The 25,000-nt window shown below is 48.0% G+C and overlaps 1 protein-coding gene across 1 annotated transcript in view; it reads left to right on the forward strand.

Moving 5' to 3' along the window:
- Positions 1 to 25,000, forward strand: part of rbm10 (RNA binding motif protein 10) — a 120,927-nt gene that overhangs the window by 30,629 nt on the left and 65,298 nt on the right. The window contains exon 5 of the mRNA XM_052484161.1: positions 19,751 to 19,826. Within this exon, the coding sequence (XP_052340121.1) occupies positions 19,751 to 19,826 (76 nt within the window). The remainder of the gene's footprint in view (positions 1 to 19,750; positions 19,827 to 25,000) is intronic.

Here is a 25,000-nt window from a genome sequence, read left to right on the forward strand (position 1 = left end):
TATACAGGGGGTACCGGTACAGAGTCAATGTGGAGGCTATATACAGGGGGTTGTTACAGAGTCAATGTGGAGGCTATATACAGGGGGTACCGGTACAGAGTCAATGTGGAGGCTATATACAGGGGGTTCTGGTACAGAGTCAATGTGGAGGCTATATACAGGGGGTACTGGTACAGAGTCAATGTGGAGGCTATATACAGGGGGTTGTTACAGAGTCAATGTGGAGGCTATATACAGGGGGTACCGGTACAGAGTCAATGTGGAGGCTATATACAGGGGGTACCGGTACAGAGTCAATGTGGAGGCTATATACAGGGGGTACCGGTACAGAGTCAATGTGGAAGCTATATACAGGGGTACCAGTACAGAGTCAATGTGGAGGCTATATACAGGGGGTACCGGTACAGAGTCAATGTGGAGGCTATATACAGGGGTTGGTACAGAGTCAATGTGGAGGCTATATACAGGGGTTGGTACAGAGTCAATGTGGAGGCTATATACAGGGGGTTGGTACAGAGTCAATGTGGAGGCTATATACAGGGGTACCAGTACAGAGTCAATGTGGAGGCTATATACAGGGGTACTGGTACAGAGTCAATGTGGAGGCTATATACAGGGGTTGTTACAGAGTCAATGTGGAGGCTATATACAGGGGTTGTTACAGAGTCAATGTGGAGGCTATATACAGGGGGTACTGGTACAGAGTCAATGTGGAGGCTATATACAGGGGTACTGGTACAGAGTCAATGTGGAGGCTATATACAGGGGGTACCGGTACAGAGTCAATGTGGAGGCTATATACAGGGGTACCGGTACAGAGTCAATGTGGAGGCTATATACAGGGGTTGGTACAGAGTCAATGTGGAGGCTATATACAGGGGTTGGTACAGAGTCAATGTGGAGGCTATATACAGGGGTTGTTACAGAGTCAATGTGGAGGCTATATGCAGGGGTACTGGTACAGAGTCAATGTGGAGGCTATATACAGGGGTACCAGTAGAGAGTCAATGTGGAGGCTATATACAGGGGTTGGTACAGAGTCAATGTGGAGGCTATATACAGGGGGTTGGTACAGAGTCAATGTGGAGGCTATATACAGGGGTTGGTACAGAGTCAATGTGGAGGCTATATACAGGGGGTTGGTACAGAGTCAATGTGGAGGCTATATACAGGGGTTGGTACAGAGTCAATGTGGAGGCTATATACAGGGGGTACCAGTACAGAGTCAATGTGGAGGCTATATACAGGGGTACTGGTACAGAGTCAATGTGGAGGCTATATACAGGGGTACCGGTACAGAGTCAATGTGGAGGCTATATTACAGGGGGGTTTTACAGAGTCAATGTGGAGGCTATATACAGGGGGTACCGGTACAGAGTCAATGTGGAGGCTATATACAGGGGGTACCGGTACAGAGTCAATGTGGAGGCGATATACAGGGGGTACCGGTACAGAGTCAATGTGGAGGCTATATACAGGGGTTGGTACAGAGTCAATGTGGAGGCTATATACAGGGGTACCGGTACAGAGTCAATGTGGAGGCTATATACAGGGGCTTGTTACAGAGTCAATGTGGAGACTATATACAGGGGGTACCTGTACAGAGTCAATGTGGAGGCTATATACAGGGGTACCTGTACAGAGTCAATGTGGAGGCTATATACAGGGGGTACCAGTACAGAGTCAATGTGGAGGCTATATACAGGGGTTTGTTACAGAGTCAATGTGGAGGCTATATACAGGGGGTACCGGTACAGAGTCAATGTGGAGGCTATATACAGGGGGTACCTGTACAGAGTCAATGTGGAGGCTATATACAGGGGTACCAGTACAGAGTCAATGTGGAGGCTATATACAGGGGTTGTTACAGAGTCAATGTGGAGGCTATATGCAGGGGGTACTGGTACAGAGTCAATGTGGAGGCTATATACAGGGGTACCAGTAGAGAGTCAATGTGGAGGCTATATACAGGGGTTGGTACAGAGTCAATGTGGAGGCTATATACAGGGGGTACCGGCACAGAGTCAATGTGGAGGCTATATACAGGGGTTGTTACAGAGTCAATGTGGAGGCTATATACAGGGGGTACCGGTACAGAGTCAATGTGGAGGCTATATACAGGGGGTACTGGTACAGAGTCAATGTGGAGGCTATATACAGGGGTACCGGTACAGAGTCAATGTGGAGACTATATACAGGGTGTACCAGTACAGAGTCAATGTGGAGGCTATATACAGGGGGTACCGGTACAGAGTCAATGTGGAGGCTATATACAGGGGGTACCGGTACAGAGTCAATGTGGAGGCTATATACAGGGGGTTGGTACAGAGTCAATGTGGAGGCTATATACAGGGGGTACCGGTACAGAGTCAATGTGGAGACTATATACAGGGGGTACCGGTACAGAGTCAATGTGGAGACTATATACAGGGGTACTGGTACAGAGTCAATGTGGAGGCTATATACAGGGGTACCGGTACAGAGTCAATGTGGAGGTTATATACAGGCGGTACCGGTACAGAGTCAATGTGGAGACTATATACAGGGGGTACCGGTACAGAGTCAATGTGGAGACTATATACAGGGGTACTGGTACAGAGTCAATGTGGAGGCTATATACAGGGGGTACCGGTACAGAGTCAATGTGGAGGCTATATACAGGGGTTGTTACAGAGTCAATGTGGAGGCTATATACAGGGGGTACCTGTACAGAGTCAATGTGGAGACTATATACAGGGGTTACCAGTACAGAGTCAATGTGGAGACTATATTACAGGGGTTGTTACAGAGTCAATGTGGAGGCTATATACAGGGTATTACGGTACAGAGTCAATGTGGAGGCTATATACAGGGGGTTGGTACAGAGTCAATGTGGAGGCTATATACAGGGGGTACTGGTACAGAGTCAATGTGGAGGCTATATACAGGGGGTACCGGTACAGAGTCAATGTGGAGGCTATATACAGGGGTACCGGTACAGAGTCAATGTGGAGGCTATATACAGGGGGTAGTTACAGAATCAATGTGGAGGCTATATACAGGGGTTGTTACAGAGTCAATGTGGAGGCTATATACAGGGGGTACTGGTACAGAGTCAATGTGGAGGCTATATACAGGGGGTACCGGTACAGAGTCCATGTGGAGGCTATATACAGGGGTACCGGTACAGAGTCAATGTGGAGGCTATATACAGGGGGTACCGGTACAGAGTCAATGTGGAGGCTATATACAGGGGGTACCAGTACAGAGTCAATGGGGAGGCTATATACAGGGGGTTGTTACAGAGTCAATGTGGAGGCTATATACAGGGGGTACCGGTACAGAGTCAATGTGGAGGCTATATACAGGGGGTACCGGTACAGAGTCAATGTGGAGGCGATATACAGGGGGTACCGGTACAGAGTCAATGTGGAGGCTATATACAGGGGGTTGTTACAGAGTCAATGTGGAGGCTATATACAGGGGGTACCGGTACAGAGTCAATGTGGAGGCTATATACAGGGGGTACCCGTACTGAGTCAATGTGGAGGCTATATACAGGGGGTACCCGTACTGAGTCAATGTGGAGACTATATACAGGGGGTACCGGTACTGAGTCAATGTGGAGGCTATATACAGGGGGTACCTGTACAGAGTCAACGTGGAGGCTATATACAGGGGGTACCGGTACAAAGTCAATGTGGAGGCTATATACAGGGGGTACCTGTACAGAGTCAATGTGGAGGCTATATACAGGGGGTACCGGCACAGAGTCAATGTGGAGGCTATATACAGGGGTACTGGTACAGAGTCAATGTGGAGGCTATATATAGGGGTACTGGTACAGAGTCAATGTGGAGGCTATATACAGGGGCACTGGTACAGAGTCAATGTGGAGGTTATATACAGGGGGTTACGGCACAGAGTCAATGTGGAGGCTATATACAGGGTGCACTGTACAGAGTCAATGTGGAGGCTATATACAGGGGTTACGGGCACAGAGTCAATGTGGAGGCTATATACAGGGGGCACCGGCACAGAGTCAATGTGGAGGCTATATACAGGGGTTACTGCACAGAGTCAATGTGGAGGCTATATACAGGGGTTACGGCACAGAGTCAATGTGGAGGCTATATACAGGGGCACTGCACAGAGTCAATGTGGAGGCTATATACAGGGTGTTAAGGCACAGAGTCAATGTGGAGGCTATATACAGGGGGCACCGGCACAGAGTCAATGTGGAGGCTATATACAGGGGTTAAGGTACAGAGTCAATGTGGAGGCTATATACAGGGGTCCGGCACAGAGTCAATGTGGAGGCTATATACAGGGGGTACCAGTACAGAGTCAATGTGGAGGCTATATACAGGGGCACCAGTACAGAGTCAATGTGGAGGCTATATACAGGGGGTTGTTACAGAGTCAATGTGGAGGCTATATACAGGGGGTACCGGCACAGAGTCAATGTGGAGGCTATATACAGGGGGTACCGGCACAGAGTCAATGTGGAGGCTATATACAGGGGGTACCAGCACAGAGTCAATGTGGAGGCTATATACAGGGGTTGTTACAGAGTCAATGTGGAGGCTATATACAGGGGGTACTGGTACAGAGTCAATGTGGAGGCTATATACAGGGGGTACCGGCACAGAGTCAATGTGGAGGCTATATACAGGGGTACCAGTACAGAGTCAATGGGGAGGCTATATACAGGGGTTGTTACAGAGTCAATGTGGAGGCTATATACAGGGGGTACCAGTACAGAGTCAATGGGGAGACTATTTACAGGGGTACCAGTACAGAGTCAATGTGGAGACTATATACAGGGGGTACCAGTACAGAGTCAATGGGGAGGCTATATACAGGGGTTGTTACAGAGTCAATGTGGAGGCTATATACAGGGGGTACCAGTACAGAGTCAATGTGGAGGCTATATACAGGGGGGGCACCGGCACAGAGTCAATGTGGAGGCTATATACAGGGGGGTACCAGTACAGAGTCAATGTGGAGGCTATATACAGGGGGTACTGGCACAGAGTCAATGTGGAAGCTATATACAGGGGTACTGGTACAGAGTCAATGTGGAGTTATATACATTTACATTTACAGGGTCATTTAGCAGACGCTCTTACAGAGCGACTTACAAATGTGGAGGCTATATACAGGGGCACCGGCACAGAGTCAGTGTGGAGTCTATATACAGGGGTTGTTACAGAGTCAATGTGGAGGCTATATACAGGGGTACCAGTACAGAGTCAATGTGGAGACTATATACAGGGGTACCAGTACAGAGTCAATGTGGAGGCTATATACAGGGGGTACCAGCACAGAGTCAATGTGGAGGCTATATACAGGGGGTACCAGTACAGAGTCAATGTGGAGACTATATACCGGCACAGAGTCAATGTGGGGTACCAGGGGGTACAGAGTCAATGTGGAGGCTATATACAGGGGGTACCAGTACAGAGTCAATGTGGAGGCTATATACAGGGGGTACCAGTACAGAGTCAATGTGGAGACTATATACAGGGGTACCAGTACAGAGTCAATGTGGAGGCTATATACAGGGGGCACCGGCACAGAGTCAATGTGGAGGCTATATACAGGGGTACCAGTACAGAGTCAATGTGGAGGCTATATACAGGGGGCACCGGCACAGAGTCAATGTGGAGGCTATATACAGGGGTTACGGTACAGAGTCAATGTGGAGGCTATATACAGGGTATTACGGCACAGAGTCAATGTGGAGGCTATATACAGGGGGTACTGGTACAGAGTCAATGTGGAGGCTATATACAGGGGGCAACCGGCACAGAGTCAGTGTGGAGGCTATATACAGGGGGCACCAGTACAGAGTCAATGTGGAGGCTATATACAGGGGGTACCAGTACAGAGTCAATGTGGAGACTATATACAGGGGGTACCAGTACAGAGTCAATGTGGAGGCTATATACAGGGGTACCAGCACAGAGTCAATGTGGAGGCTATATACAGGGGGTACCAGTACAGAGTCAATGTGGAGGCTATATACAGGGGGTACCGGCACAGAGTCAATGTGGAGGCTATATACAGGGGGTTGGTACAGAGTCAATGTGGAGGCGATATACAGGGTATTACGGCACAGAGTCAATGTGGAGGCTATATACAGGGGGTACTGGTACAGAGTCAATGTGGAGGCTATATACAGGGGGCAACCTGGCACAGAGTCAAGTGTGGAGGCTATATACAGGGGGTACCAGTACAGAGTCAATGTGGAGGCTATATACAGGGGGTACCAGTACAGAGTCAATGTGGAGGCTATATACAGGGGGGTACCAGCACAGAGTCAATGTGGAGGCTATATACAGGGGGTACCGGCACAGAGTCATGTGGAGGCTATATACAGGGGGTACGGCACAGAGTCAATGTGGAGGCTATATACAGGGGGTACCAGCACAGAGTCAATGTGGAGGCTATATACAGGGGGTACCAGTACAGAGTCAATGTGGAGACTATATGCAGGGGGTACCGGTACAGAGTCAATGTGGAGGCTATATACAGGGGCACCGGTACAGAGTCAATGTGGAGGCTATATACAGGGGGCACCAGTACAGAGTCAATGTGGAGGCTATATACAGGGGGCACCGGCACAGAGTCAATGTGGAGGCTATATACAGGGGGTACCAGTACAGAGTCAATGTGGAGGCTATATACAGGGGGTACCGGTACAGAGTCAATGTGGAGGCTATATACAGGGGCACGGCACAGAGTCAATGTGGAGGCTATATACAGGGGGCACCTGGTACAGAGTCAATGTGGAGGCTATATACAGGGGGTACCAGCACAGAGTCAATGTGGAGGCTATATACAGGGGGTACCAGCACAGAGTCAATGTGGAGGCTATATACAGGGGGCACCGGCACAGAGTCAATGTGGAGGCTATATACAGGGGGCACCGGTACAGAGTCAATGTGGAGGCTATATACAGGGGTACCTGTTACAGAGTCAATGTGGAGGCTATATACAGGGGGTACCAGTACAGAGTCAATGTGGAGGCTATATACAGGGGGTACCAGCACAGAGTCAATGTGGAGGCTATATACAGGGGCACCAGCACAGAGTCAATGTGGAGGCTATATACAGGGGGCACCAGCACAGAGTCAATGTGGAGGCTATATACAGGGGGCACCAGTACAGAGTCAATGTGGAGGCTATATACAGGGGCACCAGCACAGAGTCAATGTGGAGGCTATATACAGGGGGTACCAGTACAGAGTCAATGTGGAGACTATATACAGGGGCACCAGTACAGAGTCAATGTGGAGGCTATATACAGGGGGCAACCGGTACAGAGTCAATGTGGAGGCTATATACAGGGGGCACCGGCACAGAGTCAATGTGGAGGCTATATACAGGGGGCACCGGCACAGAGTCAATGTGGAGGCTATATACAGGGGTTGGCACAGAGTCAATGTGGAGGCTATATACAGGGGGTATTACGGCACAGAGTCAATGTGGAGGCTATATACAGGGGGTACTGGCACAGAGTCAATGTGGAGGCTATATACAGGGGGCACCGGCACAGAGTCAATGTGGAGGCTATATACAGGGGGCACCAGCACAGAGTCAATGTGGAGGCTATATACAGGGGCACCAGCACAGAGTCAATGTGGAGGCTATATACAGGGGGTACCAGCACAGAGTCAATGTGGAGGCTATATACAGGGGGCACCAGCACAGAGTCAATGTGGAGGCTATATACAGGGGGCACCAGCACAGAGTCAATGTGGAGGCTATATACAGGGGGTACCTGGCACAGAGTCAATGTGGAGGCTATATACAGGGGCACCACGGCACAGAGTCAATGTGGAGGCTATATACAGGGGGCACCAGGCACAGAGTCAATGTGGAGGCTATATACAGGGGCACCGGCACAGAGTCAATGTGGAGGCTATATACAGGGGGCACCAGCACAGAGTCAATGTGGAGGCTATATACAGGGGGCACCAGTACAGAGTCAATGTGGAGGCTATATACAGGGGGCACCGGTACAGAGTCAATGTGGAGGCTATATACAGGGGGTACCGGTACAGAGTCAATGTGGAGGCTATATACAGGGGGTACCGGTACAGAGTCAATGTGGAGGCTATATACAGGGGGTTGGTACAGAGTCAATGTGGAGGCTATATACAGGGGGTACCGGCACAGAGTCAATGTGGAGGCTATATACAGGGGGCACTGGCACAGAGTCAATGTGGAGGCTATATACAGGGGCAACCGGCACAGAGTCAATGTGGAGGCTATATACAGGGGGTACCAGTACAGAGTCAATGTGGAGGCTATATACAGGGGGCACCAGCACAGAGTCAATGTGGAGGCTATATACAGGGGGGTACCAGTACAGAGTCAATGTGGAGGCTATATACAGGGGGCACCGGTACAGAGTCAATGTGGAGGCTATATACAGGGGCACCAGCACAGAGTCAATGTGGAGGCTATATACAGGGGGTACCAGCACAGAGTCAATGTGGAGGCTATATACAGGGGGTACCAGCACAGAGTCAATGTGGAGGCTATATACAGGGGGCACCAGTACAGAGTCAATGTGGAGGCTATATACAGGGGCACCGGTACAGAGTCAATGTGGAGGCTATATACAGGGGTACCAGTACAGAGTCAATGTGGAGGCTATATACAGGGGTACCAGTACAGAGTCAATGTGGAGGCTATATACAGGGGGCACCAGTACAGAGTCAATGTGGAGGCTATATACAGGGGGCACCAGCACAGAGTCAATGTGGAGGCTATATATAGGGGGTACCAGTACAGAGTCAATGTGGAGGCTATATACAGGGGTACCAGTACAGAGTCAATGTGGAGGCTATATACAGGGGGTACCAGTACAGAGTCAATGTGGAGGCTATATACAGGGGGTACCGGTACAGAGTCAATGTGGAGGCTATATACAGGGGGCACCAGCACAGAGTCAATGTGGAGGCTATATACAGGGGGTACCGGTACAGAGTCAATGTGGAGGCTATATACAGGGGGTTGGTACAGAGTCAATGTGGAGGCTATATACAGGGGGCATTGGCACAGAGTCAATGTGGAGGCTATATACAGGGGGTACTGGTACAGAGTCAATGTGGAGGCTATATACAGGGGTAACCGGTACAGAGTCAGTGTGGAGGCTATATACAGGGGCACCAGCACAGAGTCAATGTGGAGGCTATATACAGGGGGTACCAGTACAGAGTCAATGTGGAGGCTATATACAGGGGGTACCAGTACAGAGTCAATGTGGAGGCTATATACAGGGGGTACCGGCACAGAGTCAATGTGGAGGCTATATACAGGGGGCACCAGTACAGAGTCAATGTGGAGGCTATATACAGGGGGTTACCGGCACAGAGTCAATGTGGAGGCTATATACAGGGGTACCAGTACAGAGTCAATGTGGAGGCTATATACAGGGGGTACCGGGTACAGAGTCAATGTGGAGGCTATATACAGGGGGTACGGCACAGAGTCAATGTGGAGGCTATATACAGGGGGTACCGGTACAGAGTCAATGTGGAGGCTATATACAGGGGGTACCGGTACAGAGTCAATGTGGAGGCTATATACAGGGGTACCAGCACAGAGTCAATGTGGAGACTATATACAGGGGTACCGGCACAGAGTCAATGTGGAGGCTATATACAGGGGCATCGGTACAGAGTTAATGTGGAGGCTATATACAGGGGGTACCGGTACAGAGTCAATGTGGAGGCTATATACAGGGGGTACCAGTACAGAGTCAATGTGGAGGCTATATACAGGGGGCACCGGTACAGAGTCAATGTGGAGGCTATATACAGGGGTACCGGTACTGAGTTAATGTGGAGGCTATATACAGGGGCACCGGCACAGAGTCAGTGTGGAGTCTATATACAGGGCACTGTTACAGAGTCAATGTGGAGGCTATATACAGGGGGTACCAGCACAGAGTCAATGTGGAGACTATATACAGGGGGTACCAGTACAGAGTCAATGTGGAGGCTATATACAGGGGGTACCAGTACAGAGTCAATGTGGAGGCTATATACAGGGGGTACCAGTACAGAGTCAATGTGGAGACTATATACAGGGGTACCAGTACAGAGTCAATGTGGAGGCTATATACAGGGGGTACCAGTACAGAGTCAATGTGGAGGCTATATACAGGGGTACCAGTACAGAGTCAATGTGGAGACTATATACAGGGGGTACCAGTACAGAGTCAATGTGGAGGCTATATACAGGGGTACCGGTACAGAGTCAATGTGGAGGCTATATACAGGGGTACCAGTACAGAGTCAATGTGGAGGCTATATACAGGGGTACCGTACAGAGTCAATGTGGAGGCTATATACAGGGGTTGGTACAGAGTCAATGTGGAGGCTATATACAGGGTATTACGGTACAGAGTTAATGTGGAGGCTATATACAGGGGGTACTGGTACAGAGTCAATGTGGAGGCTATATACAGGGGTACCGGTACAGAGTCAGTGTGGAGGCTATATACAGGGGTACCAGTACAGAGTCAATGTGGAGGCTATATACAGGGGTACCAGTACAGAGTCAATGTGGAGGCTATATACAGGGGGTACCAGTACAGAGTCAATGTGGAGGCTATATACAGGGGGTACCGGCACAGAGTCAGTGTGGAGGCTATATACAGGGGGTACCAGTACAGAGTCAATGTGGAGGCTATATACAGGGGGTACCAGCACAGAGTCAATGTGGAGGCTATATACAGGGGGCACCAGCACAGAGTCAATGTGGAGGCTATATACAGGGGGCACCAGTACAGAGTCAATGTGGAGGCTATATACAGGGGTACCAGTACAGAGTCAATGTGGAGGCTATATACAGGGGGTACCAGTACAGAGTCAATGTGGAGGCTATATACAGGGGGTACCAGTACAGAGTCAATGTGGAGGCTATATACAGGGGGTACCAGTACAGAGTCAATGTGGAGGCTATATACAGGGGGTACCAGTACAGAGTCAATGTGGAGACTATATACAGGGGTACCAGTACAGAGTCAATGTGGAGGCTATATACAGGGGGTACCAGTACAGAGTCAATGTGGAGGCTATATACAGGGGGTACCAGTACAGAGTCAATGTGGAGACTATATACAGGGGGTACCAGCACAGAGTCAATGTGGAGGCTATATACAGGGGCACCGGCACAGAGTCAATGTGGAGGCTATATACAGGGGGTACCAGTACAGAGTCAATGTGGAGGCTATATACAGGGGGTACCGGCACAGAGTCAATGTGGAGGCTATATACAGGGGGGTTGGTACAGAGTCAATGTGGAGGCTATATACAGGGTATTACGGTACAGAGTTAATGTGGAGGCTATATACAGGGGTACTGGTACAGAGTCAATGTGGAGGCTATATACAGGGCAACCGGTACAGAGTCAGTGTGGAGGCTATATACAGGGGTACCAGTACAGAGTCAATGTGGAGGCTATATACAGGGGGTACCGGTACAGAGTCAGTGTGGAGGCTATATACAGGGGGTACCAGTACAGAGTCAATGTGGAGGCTATATACAGGGGGTACCAGTACAGAGTCAATGTGGAGGCTATATACAGGGGTACCGGTACAGAGTCAATGTGGAGGCTATATACAGGGGGTACCGGTACAGAGTCAATGTGGAGGCTATATACAGGGGGCACCGGTACAGAGTCAATGTGGAGGCTATATACAGGGGGCACCAGTACAGAGTCAATGTGGAGGCTATATACAGGGGGTACGGCACAGAGTCAATGTGGAGGCTATATACAGGGGGCACCGGTACAGAGTCAATGTGGAGGCTATATACAGGGGGTACCGGCACAGAGTCAATGTGGAGGCTATATACAGGGGGTTACTGTTACAGAGTCAATGTGGAGGCTATATACAGGGGTACCAGTACAGAGTCAATGTGGAGACTATATACAGGGGGTACCAGTACAGAGTCAATGTGGAGGCTATATACAGGGGTACCAGTACAGAGTCAATGTGGAGGCTATATACAGGGGTACCAGTACAGAGTCAATGTGGAGACTATATACAGGGGCACCAGTACAGAGTCAATGTGGAGGCTATATACAGGGGGTACAGTACAGAGTCAATGTGGAGGCTATATACAGGGGGTACCAGTACAGAGTCAATGTGGAGACTATATACAGGGGTACCAGTACAGAGTCAATGTGGAGGCTATATACAGGGGGTACCGGTACAGAGTCAATGTGGAGGCTATATACAGGGGTACCGGCACAGAGTCAATGTGGAGGCTATATACAGGGGTACCGGTACAGAGTCAATGTGGAGGCTATATACAGGGGGTTGGTACAGAGTCAATGTGGAGGCTATATACAGGGTATTACGGTACAGAGTCAATGTGGAGGCTATATACAGGGGTACTGGTACAGAGTCAATGTGGAGGCTATATACAGGGGGTACCGGTACAGAGTCAGTGTGGAGGCTATATACAGGGGGCACCAGTACAGAGTCAATGTGGAGGCTATATACAGGGGGTACCAGTACAGAGTCAATGTGGAGGCTATATACAGGGGGTACCAGTACAGAGTCAATGTGGAGGCTATATACAGGGTACCGGTACAGAGTCAGTGTGGAGGCTATATACAGGGGGCACCGGCACAGAGTCAATGTGGAGGCTATATACAGGGGTACCAGCACAGAGTCAATGTGGAGGCTATATACAGGGGTACCAGTACAGAGTCAATGTGGAGGCTATATACAGGGGGCACCAGTACAGAGTCAATGTGGAGGCTATATACAGGGGGCACCAGTACAGAGTCAATGTGGAGGCTATATACAGGGGGTACCAGTACAGAGTCAATGTGGAGACTATATACAGGGGGCCAGTACAGAGTCAATGTGGAGGCTATATACAGGGGTACCAGGCACAGAGTCAATGTGGAGGCTATATACAGGGGGTACCAGTACAGAGTCAATGTGGAGACTATATACAGGGGGGGTACCAGTACAGAGTCAATGTGGAGGCTATATACAGGGGCACGGCACAGAGTCAATGTGGAGGCTATATACAGGGGTACCAGTACAGAGTCAATGTGGAGGCTATATACAGGGGTACCAGTACAGAGTCAATGTGGAGGCTATATACAGGGGTACCGGTACAGAGTCAATGTGGAGGCTATATACAGGGGCACCAGCACAGAGTCAATGTGGAGGCTATATACAGGGGGTACCGGTACAGAGTCAATGTGGAGGCTATATACAGGGGTTGGTACAGAGTCAATGTGGAGGCTATATACAGGGTATTACGGTACAGAGTCAATGTGGAGGCTATATACAGGGGTACTGGTACAGAGTCAATGTGGAGGCTATATACAGGGGGTACCGGCACAGAGTCAATGTGGAGGCTATATACAGGGGGTACCAGTACAGAGTCAATGTGGAGGCTATATACAGGGGGTACCTGCACAGAGTCAATGTGGAGGCTATATACAGGGGTACCAGTACAGAGTCAATGTGGAGGCTATATACAGGGGGCACCGGTACAGAGTCAATGTGGAGGCTATATACAGGGGGCACCGGTACAGAGTCAATGTGGAGGCTATATAGGGGGTACCGGCACAGAGTCAATGTGGAGGCTATATACAGGGGGTACCAGTACAGAGTCAATGTGGAGGCTATATACAGGGGGTACCAGTACAGAGTCAATGTGGAGGCTATATACAGGGGATACCAGTACAGAGTCAATGTGGAGGCTATATACAGGGGTACCAGTACAGAGTCAATGTGGAGACTATATACAGGGGTACCAGTACAGAGTCAATGTGGAGGCTATATACAGGGGTACCGGTACAGAGTCAATGTGGAGGCTATATACAGGGGGTACCAGTACAGAGTCAATGTGGAGGCTATATACAGGGGGTACCGGTACAGAGTCAATGTGGAGGCTATATACAGGGGGGTTGGTACAGAGTCAATGTGGAGGCTATATACAGGGTATTACGGTACAGAGTCAATGTGGAGGCTATATACAGGGGCACTGGTACAGAGTCAATGTGGAGGCTATATACAGGGGCACCGGCACAGTGTCAGTGTGGAGGCTATATACAGGGGGCCAGTACACAGTCAATGTGGAGGCTATATACAGGGGGTACCAGCACAGAGTCAATGTGGAGGCTATATACAGGGGGTACTGGTACAGAGTCAATGTGGAGGCTATATACAGGGGGTACCGGTACAGAGTCAGTGTGGAGGCTATATACAGGGGGTACCAGTACAGAGTCAATGTGGAGGCTATATACAGGGGTACCAGTACAGAGTCAATGTGGAGGCTATATACAGGGGTACCAGTACAGAGTCAATGTGGAGGCTATATACAGGGGGTACCGGTACAGAGTCAGTGTGGAGGCTATATACAGGGGTACCAGTACAGAGTCATGTGGAGGCTATATACAGGGGTACCAGTACAGAGTCAATGTGGAGGCTATATACAGGGGGTACCAGTACAGAGTCAATGTGGAGGCTATATACAGGGGGTACCAGTACAGAGTCAATGTGGAGGCTATATACAGGGGTACCAGTACAGAGTCAATGTGGAGGCTATATACAGGGGTACCAGTACAGAGTCAATGTGGAGACTATATACAGGGGTACCAGTACAGAGTCAATGTGGAGGCTATATACAGGGGTACCAGTACAGAGTCAATGTGGAGGCTATATACAGGGGTACCAGTACAGAGTCAATGTGGAGACTATATACAGGGGTACCAGTTACAGAGTCAATGTGGAGGCTATATACAGGGGGTACCAGTACAGAGTCAATGTGGAGGCTATATACAGGGGGTACCAGTACAGAGTCAATGTGGAGACTATATACAGGGGGTACCAGTACAGAGTCAATGTGGAGGCTATATACAGGGGTACCGGTACAGAGTCAATGTGGAGGCTATATACAGGGGTACCAGTACAGAGTCAATGTGGAGGCTATATACAGGGGGTACCGGTACAGAGTCAATGTGGAGGCTATATACAGGGGGTTGGTACAGAGTCAATGTGGAGGCTATATACAGGGTATTACGGTACAGAGTTAATGTGGAGGCTATATACAGGGGGTACTGGTACAGAGTCAATGTGGAGGCTATATACAGGGGTACCGGTACAGAGTCAGTGTGGAGGCTATATACAGGGGGTACCAGTACAGAGTCAATGTGGAGGCTATATACAGGGGTACCAGTACAGAGTCAATGTGGAGGCTATATACAGGGGGTACCAGTACAGAGTCAATGTGGAGGCTATATACAGGGGGTACCGGTACAGAGTCAGTGTGGAGGCTATATACAGGGGTACCAGTACAGAGTCAATGTGGAGGCTATATACAGGGGTACCAGTACAGAGTCAATGTGGAGGCTATATACAGGGGTACCAGTACAGAGTCAATGTGGAGGCTATATACAGGGGTACCAGTACAGAGTCAATGTGGAGGCTATATACAGGGGGTACCAGTACAGAGTCAATGTGGAGGCTATATACAGGGGGGTACCAGTACAGAGTCAATGTGGAGACTATATACAGGGGGTACCAGTACAGAGTCAATGTGGTGGCTATATACAGGGGGTACCGGTACAGAGTCAATGTGGAGACTATATACAGGGGGTACCAGTACAGAGTCAATGTGGTGGCTATATACAGGGGGTACCGGTACAGAGTCAATGTGGAGGCTATATACAGGGGTTGGTACAGAGTCAATGTGGAGGCTATATACAGGGTATTACGGTACAGAGTCAATGTGGAGGCTATATACAGGGGTACTGGTACAGAGTCAATGTGGAGGCTATATACAGGGGTACCGGTACAGTGTCAGTGTGGAGGCTATATACAGGGGTACCAGTACAGAGTCAATGTGGAGGCTATATACAGGGGTACCAGTACAGAGTCAATGTGGAGGCTATATACAGGGGGTACCAGTACAGAGTCAATGTGGAGGCTATATACAGGGGGTACCAGTACAGAGTCAGTGTGGAGGCTATATACAGGGGGTACCAGTACAGAGTCAATGTGGAGGCTATATACAGGGGGTACCAGTACAGAGTCAATGTGGAGGCTATATACAGGGGGTACCAGTACAGAGTCAGTGTGGAGGCTATATACAGGGGGTACCAGTACAGAGTCAATGTGGAGGCTATATACAGGGGGTACCAGTACAGAGTCAATGTGGAGGCTATATACAGGGGGTACCAGTACAGAGTCAATGTGGAGGCTATATACAGGGGGTACCAGTACAGAGTCAATGTGGAGGCTATATACAGGGGGTACCAGTACAGAGTCAATGTGGAGGCTATATACAGGGGGTACCGGTACAGAGTCAATGTGGAGGCTATATACAGGGGTACCGGTACAGAGTCAGTGTGGAGGCTATATACAGGTGGTACCAGTACAGAGTCAATGTGGAGGCTATATACAGGGGGTACCAGTACAGAGTCAATGTGGAGGCTATATACAGGGGGTACCGGTACAGAGTCAATGTGGAGGCTATATACAGGGGGTACCAGTACAGAGTCAATGTGGAGGCTATATACAGGGGTACCGGTACAGAGTCAATGTGGAGGCTATATACAGGGGTACCAGTACAGAGTCAATGTGGAGGCTATATACAGGGGTACCAGTACAGAGTCAATGTGGAGGCTATATACAGGGGGTACCGGTACAGAGTCAGTGTGGAGGCTATATACAGGTGGTACCAGTACAGAGTCAATGTGGAGGCTATATACAGGGGGTACCGGTACAGAGTCAGTGTGGAGGCTATATACAGGGGGTACCAGTACAGAGTCAATGTGGAGGCTATATACAGGGGGTACCAGTACAGAGTCAATGTGGAGGCTATATACAGGGGGGTACCGGTACAGAGTCAGTGTGGAGGCTATATACAGGGGGTACCGGTACAGAGTCAGTGTGGAGGCTATATACAGGTGGTACCAGTACAGAGTCAATGTGGAGGCTATATACAGGGGGTACCGGTACAGAGTCAGTGTGGAGGCTATATACAGGGGTACCAGTACAGAGTCAATGTGGAGGCTATATACAGGGGGTACCAGTACAGAGTCAATGTGGAGGCTATATACAGGGGTACCGGTACAGAGTCAATGTGGAGGCTATATACAGGGGTACCAGTACAGAGTCAATGTGGAGGCTATATACAGGGGGTACCAGTACAGAGTCAATGTGGAGGCTATATACAGGTGGTACCAGTACAGAGTCAATGTGGAGGCGATATACAGGGGTACCGGTACAGAGTCAATGTGGAGGCTATATACAGGGGTTGGTACAGAGTCAATGTGGAGGCTATATACAGGGGGTACCGGTACAGAGTCAATGTGGAGGCTATATACAGGGGTACTGGTACAGAGTCAATGTGGAGGCTATATACAGGGGGTACCAGTACAGTGTCAGTGTGGAGGCTATATACAGGGGGTACCAGTGCAGAGTCAATGTGGAGGCTATATACAGGGGGGTACCAGTACAGAGTCAATGTGGAGGCTATATACAGGGGGTACCAGTACAGAGTCAATGTGGAGGCTATATACAGGGGGTACCGGTACAGAGTCAATGTGGAGGCTATATACAGGGGGTACCAGTACAGAGTCAATGTGGAGGCTATATACAGGGGGTACCAGTACAGAGTCAATGTGGAGGCTATATACAGGGGGGTACCAGTACAGAGTCAATGTGGAGGCTATATACAGGGGGTACCAGTACAGAGTCAATGTGGAGGCTATATACAGGGGTACCGGTACAGAGTCAGTGTGGAGGCTATATACAGGTGGTACCAGTACAGAGTCAATGTGGAGGCTATATACAGGGGTACCGGTACAGAGTCGGTGTGGAGGCTATATACAGGGGTACCAGTACAGAGTCAATGTGGAGGCTATATACAGGGGTACCAGTACAGAGTCAATGTGGAGGCTATATACAGGGGCTACCGGTACAGAGTCAATGTGGAGGCTATATACAGGGGGTACCGGTACAGAGTCAATGTGGAGGCTATATACAGGGGTACCAGTACAGAGTCAATGTGGAGGCTATATACAGGGGGTACCGGTACAGAGTCAGTGTGGAGGCTATATACAGGTGGTACCAGTACAGAGTCAATGTGGAGGCTATATACAGGGGTACCGGTACAGAGTCAGTGTGGAGGCTATATACAGGGGTACCAGTACAGAGTCAATGTGGAGGCTATATACAGGGGTACCAGTACAGAGTCAATGTGGAGGCTATATACAGGGGTACCGGTACAGAGTCAGTGTGGAGGCTATATACAGGGGTACGGTACAGAGTCAGTGTGGAGGCTATATACAGGTGGTACCAGTACAGAGTCAATGTGGAGGCTATATACAGGGGGTACCGGTACAGAGTCAGTGTGGAGGCTATATACAGGGGTACCAGTACAGAGTCAATGTGGAGGCTATATACAGGGGTACCAGTACAGAGTCAATGTGGAGGCTATATACAGGGGTACCGGTACAGAGTCAATGTGGAGGCTATATACAGGGGGTACCAGTACAGAGTCAATGTGGAGGCTATATACAGGGGGTACCAGTACAGAGTCAATGTGGAGGCTATATACAGGGGGTACCGGTACAGAGTCAGTGTGGAGGCTATATACAGGGGGTACCGGTACAGAGTCAATGTGGAGGCTATATACAGGGGGTACCAGTACAGAGTCAATGTGGAGGCTATACACAGGGTATTACGGTACAGACTCAATGTGGCGGCTATATACAGGGGGTACCGGTACAGAGTCAGTGTGCTGGGGTACAGGTTAGAGGTAATTTGTACATGTAGGTGGGGCTGAAGTGACTATGCATAGATAATAAACAGAGAGTAGCAGCAGTGTACATGTAGGTGGGGGTGAAGTGACTATGCATAGATAATAAACAGAGAGTAGCAGCAGTGTACATGTAGGTAGGGGTGAAGTGACTATGCATAGATAATAAACAGAGAGTAGCAGCAGTGTACATGTAGGTGGGGGTGAAGTGACTATGGATAGATAATAAACAGAGAGTAGCAGCAGTGTACATGTAGGTAGGGGTGAAGTGACTATGCATAGATAATAAACAGAGAGTAGCAGCAGTGTACATGTAGGTAGGGGTGAAGTGACTATGCATAGATAATAAACAGAGAGTAGCAGCAGTGTACATGTAGGTAGGGGTGAAGTGACTATGCATAGATAATAAACAGAGAGTAGCAGCAGTGTACATGTAGGTAGGGGTGAAGTGACTATGCATAGATAATAAACAGAGAGTAGCAGCAGTGTACATGTAGGTAGGGGTGAAGTGACTATGCATAGATAATAAACAGAGAGTAGCAGCAGTGTACATGTAGGTGGGGGTGAAGTGACTATGGATAGATAATAAACAGAGAGTAGCAGCAGTGTACATGTAGGTGGGGGTGAAGTGACTATGCATAGATAATAAACAGAGAGTAGCAGCAGTGTACATGTAGGTAGGGGTGAAGTGACTATGGATAGATAATAAACAGAGAGTAGCAGCAGTGTACATGTAGGTGGGGGTGAAGTGACTATGCATAGATAATAAACAGAGAGTAGCAGCAGTGCACAACAAATGGGAGGGGGTCGTTATCACATTCATGCAAAACACTCACTTACACTACTGATTGAGTGTGTGTGTGTGTGTGTGTGTGTGTGTGTGTGTGTGTGTGTGTGTGTGTGTGTGTGTGTGTGTGTGTGTGTGTGTGTGTGCGTGTGCGTGTGCGTAGATACGTACCCAGCTCCAGGACCAGGGGATTGATCCGACAGAGGTTCTGATTCGCCTGATGAGGAACAAATCTTCAGGTGAGACAGAGACTCTCCCTCTAGACTACACCTCTCTACCTCTAGACTAGACTACACCTCTCTACCTCTAGACTAGACTACACCTCTCTCCCTCTAGACTAGACTACACCTCTCTCCCTCTAGACTACACCTCTCTCCCTCTAGACTACACCTCTCTACCTCTAGACTAGACTACACCTCTCTCCCTCTAGACTAGACTACACCTCTCTACCTCTAGACTAGACTACACCTCTCTCCCTCTAGACTAGACTACACCTCTCTCCCTCTAGACTAGACTACACCTCTCTCCCTCAGCTCTCTCTTCCTCTCTCCCTCTCGACGAGACTACACCTCTCTACCTCTAGACTAGACTACACCTCTCTTCCTCTAGACTAGACTACACCTCTCTACCTCTAGACTAGACTACACCTCTCTCCCTCAGCTCTCTCTCTACCTCTCTACCTCTCTCTCTCTCTCTCGCTCTCTTCTCTACCTGTCTCTCTTCTCTTCCTCTCTCTTCTCTACCTCCCTCTCTCCCGCAGCTCTCTCTCTCTCTTCTCTCTCTCTCTCTCTCTCTCTCTCTCTCTCTCTCTCTCTCTCTCTCTCTCTCTCTCTCTCTCTCTCTCTCTCTCCTGTTCCTTGCTCTCACTGGCTGACCACTTTTTATTCTCCATCCCTCCATCCCTCTCTACTGGGTCTGTGAAGGACTGTGTGTTGTGTTGGGAAGCTGTTCTCTGTGTGTAGAGTGAAAGTGTGGAGTGTATCTCAACTTGTCAGTTCACTGATAGATATAAATACATCACTGATCTTCTCATAGAGGACCTGAAGTGGACGTTGTTTGTTTGTCTCTGTAGCGTCACTTTGAGATTAGAGACCTTACTCAAAGTGAAGAGTGGTTAGATCTGTCTATCTCTTACTTTTTCTCTCTCCTTCTTTCTCTCTCATTGGAGCTAGCAGGACATTGGGGCTAGCAGGACATTGGGGCTAGCAGGACATTGGGGCTAGCAGGACATTGGGGCTAGCAGGACATTGGGGTTAGCAGGACATTGGGGCTAGCAGGACATTGGGGCTAGCAGGACATTGGGGCGAGCCGGACATTGGGGCTAGCAGGACATTGGGGTAAGCAGGACATTGGGGCTAGCAGGACATTGGGGCAAGCAGGACATTGGGGCTAGCAGGACATTGGAGCTAGCAGGAAATTGGGGCTAGCAGGACATTGGAGCTAGCAGGACATTGGGGCTAGCAGGACATTGGAGCTAGCAGGACATTGGAGCTAGCAGGACATTGGGGCAAGCAGGACATTGGGGCTAGCAGGACATTGGAGCTAGCAGGACATTGGGGCTAGCAGGACATTGGACCTAGCAGGACATTGGAGCTAGCAGGACATTGGAGTTAGCATACCCCAGTGTAGCAGCTATAAACCTACCATTTATACCCCAGTGTAGCAGCTATAAACCTACCATTTATACCCCAGTGTAGCAGCTATAAACCTACCATTTATACCCCCAGTGTAGCAGCTATAAACCTACCATTTATACCCCAGTATAGCAGCTATAAACCTACCATTTATACCCCAGTGTATCAGCTATAAACCTACCATTTATACCCCAGTGCAGCAGCTATAAACCTACCATTTATACCCCCAGTGTAGCAGCTATAAACCTACCATTTATACCCCAGTATAGCAGCTATAAACCTACCATTTATACCCCAGTGTATCAGCTATAAACCTACCATTTATACCCCAGTGCAGCAGCTATAAACCTACCATTTATACCCCAGTGTAGCAGCTATAAACCTACCATTTATACCCCAGTGTAGCAGCTTTAAACCTACCATTTATACCCCAGTGTAGCAGCTACAAACCTACCATTTATACCCCAGTGTAGCAGCTATAAACCTACCATTTATACCCCAGTGTAGCAGCTATAAACCTACCATTTATACCCCAGTGGATCAGCTATAAACCTACCATTTATACCCCAGTGTATCAGCTATAAACCTACCATTTATACCCCAGTGTATCAGCTATAAACCTACCATTTATACCCCAGTATAGCAGCTACAAACCTACCATTTATACCCCAGTGTAGCAGCTATAAACCTACCATTTATACCCCAGTGTAGCAGCTATAAACCTACCATTTATACCCCAGTATAGCAGCTTTAAACCTACCATTTATACCCCAGTGTATCATCTATAAACCTACCATTTATATCCCAGTTTTTCAGCTATAAACCTACCATTTATACCCTAGTGTATCAGCTATAAACCTACCATTTATACCCCAGTGCAGCTATAAACCTACCATTTATACCCCAGGGTAGCAGCTACAAACCTACCATTTATACCCCAGTGTATCAGCTATAAACCTACCATTTATATCCCAGTTTTTCAGCTATAAACCTACCATTTATACCCTAGTGTATCAGCTATAAACCTACCATTTATATCCCAGTTTTTCAGCTATAAACCTACCATTTATACCCTAGTGTATCAGCTATAAACCTACCATTTATACCCCAGTGCAGCTATAAACCTACCATTTATACCCCAGTGTATCAGCTATAAACCTACCATTTATACCCCAGTGCAGCTATAAACCTACAATTTATACCCCAGTGTAGCAGCTACAAACCTACCATTTATACCCCAGTGTAGCAGCTATAAACCTACCATTTATACCCCAGTGCAGCTATAAACCTACAATTTATACCCCAGTGTAGCAGCTACAAACCTACCATTTATACCCCAGTGTATCAGCTATAAACCTACCATTTATACTCCAGTGTATCAGATATAAACCTACCATTTATACCCCAGTTTTTCAGCTATAAACCTACCATTTATACTCCAGTGTATCAGCTACAAACCTACCATTTATACCCCAGTGTAGCAGCTACAAACCTACCATTTATACCCCAGGTGTATTAGCTATAAACCTACCATTTATACCCCAGTGCAGCTATAAACCTACAATTTATACCCCAGTGTAGCAGCTACAAACCTACCATTTATACCCCAGTGTATCAGCTATAAACCTACCATTTATACTCCAGTGTATCAGATATAAACCTACCATTTATACCCCAGTTTTTCAGCTATAAACCTACCATTTATACTCCAGTGTATCAGCTACAAACCTACCATTTATACCCCAGTGTAGCAGCTACAAACCTACCATTTATACCCCAGGTGTATTAGCTATAAACCTACCATTTATACCCCAGTGTAGCAGCTATAAACCTACCATTTATACCCCAGTGTATCAGATATAAACCTACCATTTATACTCCAGTGCAGCAGCTACAAACCTACCATTTATACCCCAGTGTAGCAGCTATAAACCTACCATTTATACCCCAGTGTATCAGCTATAAACCTACCATTTATACCCCAGTGCAGCTATAAACCTACAATTTATACCCCAGTGTAGCAGCTACAAACCTACCATTTATACCCCAGGTGTATTAGCTATAAACCTACCATTTATACCCCAGTGCAGCTTTAAACCTACCATTTATACCCCAGTGTAGCAGCTATAAACCTACCATTTATACCCCAGTGTAGCAGCTATAAACCTACCATTTATACCCCAGTGTAGCAGCTACAAACCTACCATTTATACCCCAGTGTAGCAGCTATAAACCTACCATTTATACCCCAGTGTAGCAGCTATAAACCTACCATTTATACCCCAGTGTAGCAGCTATAAACCTACCATTTATACCCCAGTGTAGCAGCTACAAACCTACCATTTATACCCCAGTGCAGCTATAAACCTACCATTTATACCCCAGTGTATCAGCTATAAACCTACCATTTATACCCCAGTGCAGCAGCTATAAACCTACCATTTATACCCCAGTGTATCAGCTATAAACCTACCATTTATACCCTAGTGTATCAGCTATAAACCTACCATTTATACCCCAGTGCAGCTATAAACCTACCATTTATACCCCAGTGTAGCAGCTACAAACCTACCATTTATACCCCAGTGTATCAGCTATAAACCTACCATTTATACCCCAGTGCAGCTATAAACCTACCATTTATACCCCAGTGTAGCAGCTACAAACCTACCATTTATACCCCAGTGTAGCAGCTATAAACCTACCATTTATACCCCAGTAGCAGCTATAAACCTACCATTTATACCCCAGTGTATCAGCTATAAACCTACCATTTATACCCCAGTGTAGCAGCTATAAACCTACCATTTATACCCCAGTGTAGCAGCTATAAACCTACCATTTATACCCCAGTGTAGCAGCTATAAACCTACCATTTATACCCCAGTGTGCAGCTATAAACCTACCATTTATACCCCAGTGCAGCAGCTATAAACCTACCATTTATACCCCAGTGTATCAGCTATAAACCTACCATTTATACCCCAGTGCAGCTATAAACCTACCATTTATACCCCAGTGTATCAGCTATAAACCTACCATTTATACCCCAGTGCAGCTATAAACCTACCATTTATACCCCAGTGTAGCAGCTACAAACCTACCATTTATACCCCAGTGTATCAGCTTTAAACCTACCATTTATACCCCAGTGTAGCAGCTATAAACCTACCATTTATACCCCAGTGTAGCAGCTATAAACCTACCATTTATACCCCAGTGTATCAGCTATAAACCTACCATTTATACCCCAGTGTAGCAGCTATAAATCTACCATTTAACCCCAGTGCAGCTATAAACCTACAATTTATACCCCAGTGTAGCAGCTATAAACCTACCATTTATACCCCAGTGTATCAGCTATAAACCTACCATTTATACCCCAGTGTAGCAGCTATAAATCTACCATTTATACCCCAGTGCAGCAGCTATAAACCTACCATTTATACCCCAGTGTAGCAGCTATAAACCTACCATTTATACCCCAGTATAGCAGCTATAAACCTACCATTTATACCCCAGTGTAGCAGCTATAAACCTACCATTTGTACCCCAGTGTATCAGCTATAAACCTACCATTTATACCCCAGTGTGCAGCTATAAACCTACCATTTATACCCCAGTGCAGCTATAAACCTACCATTTATACCCCAGTGTAGCAGCTACAAACCTACCATTTATACCAGCTATTACCATTTATACCCCAGGTGTATTAGCTATAAACCTACCATTTGTACCCCAGTGTATCAGCTATAAACCTACCATTTATACCCCAGTGC

The sequence above is a fragment of the Oncorhynchus keta genome, chromosome 28, assembly GCF_023373465.1.
Source record: "Oncorhynchus keta strain PuntledgeMale-10-30-2019 chromosome 28, Oket_V2, whole genome shotgun sequence".
NCBI lineage: Eukaryota > Metazoa > Chordata > Actinopteri > Salmoniformes > Salmonidae > Oncorhynchus > Oncorhynchus keta.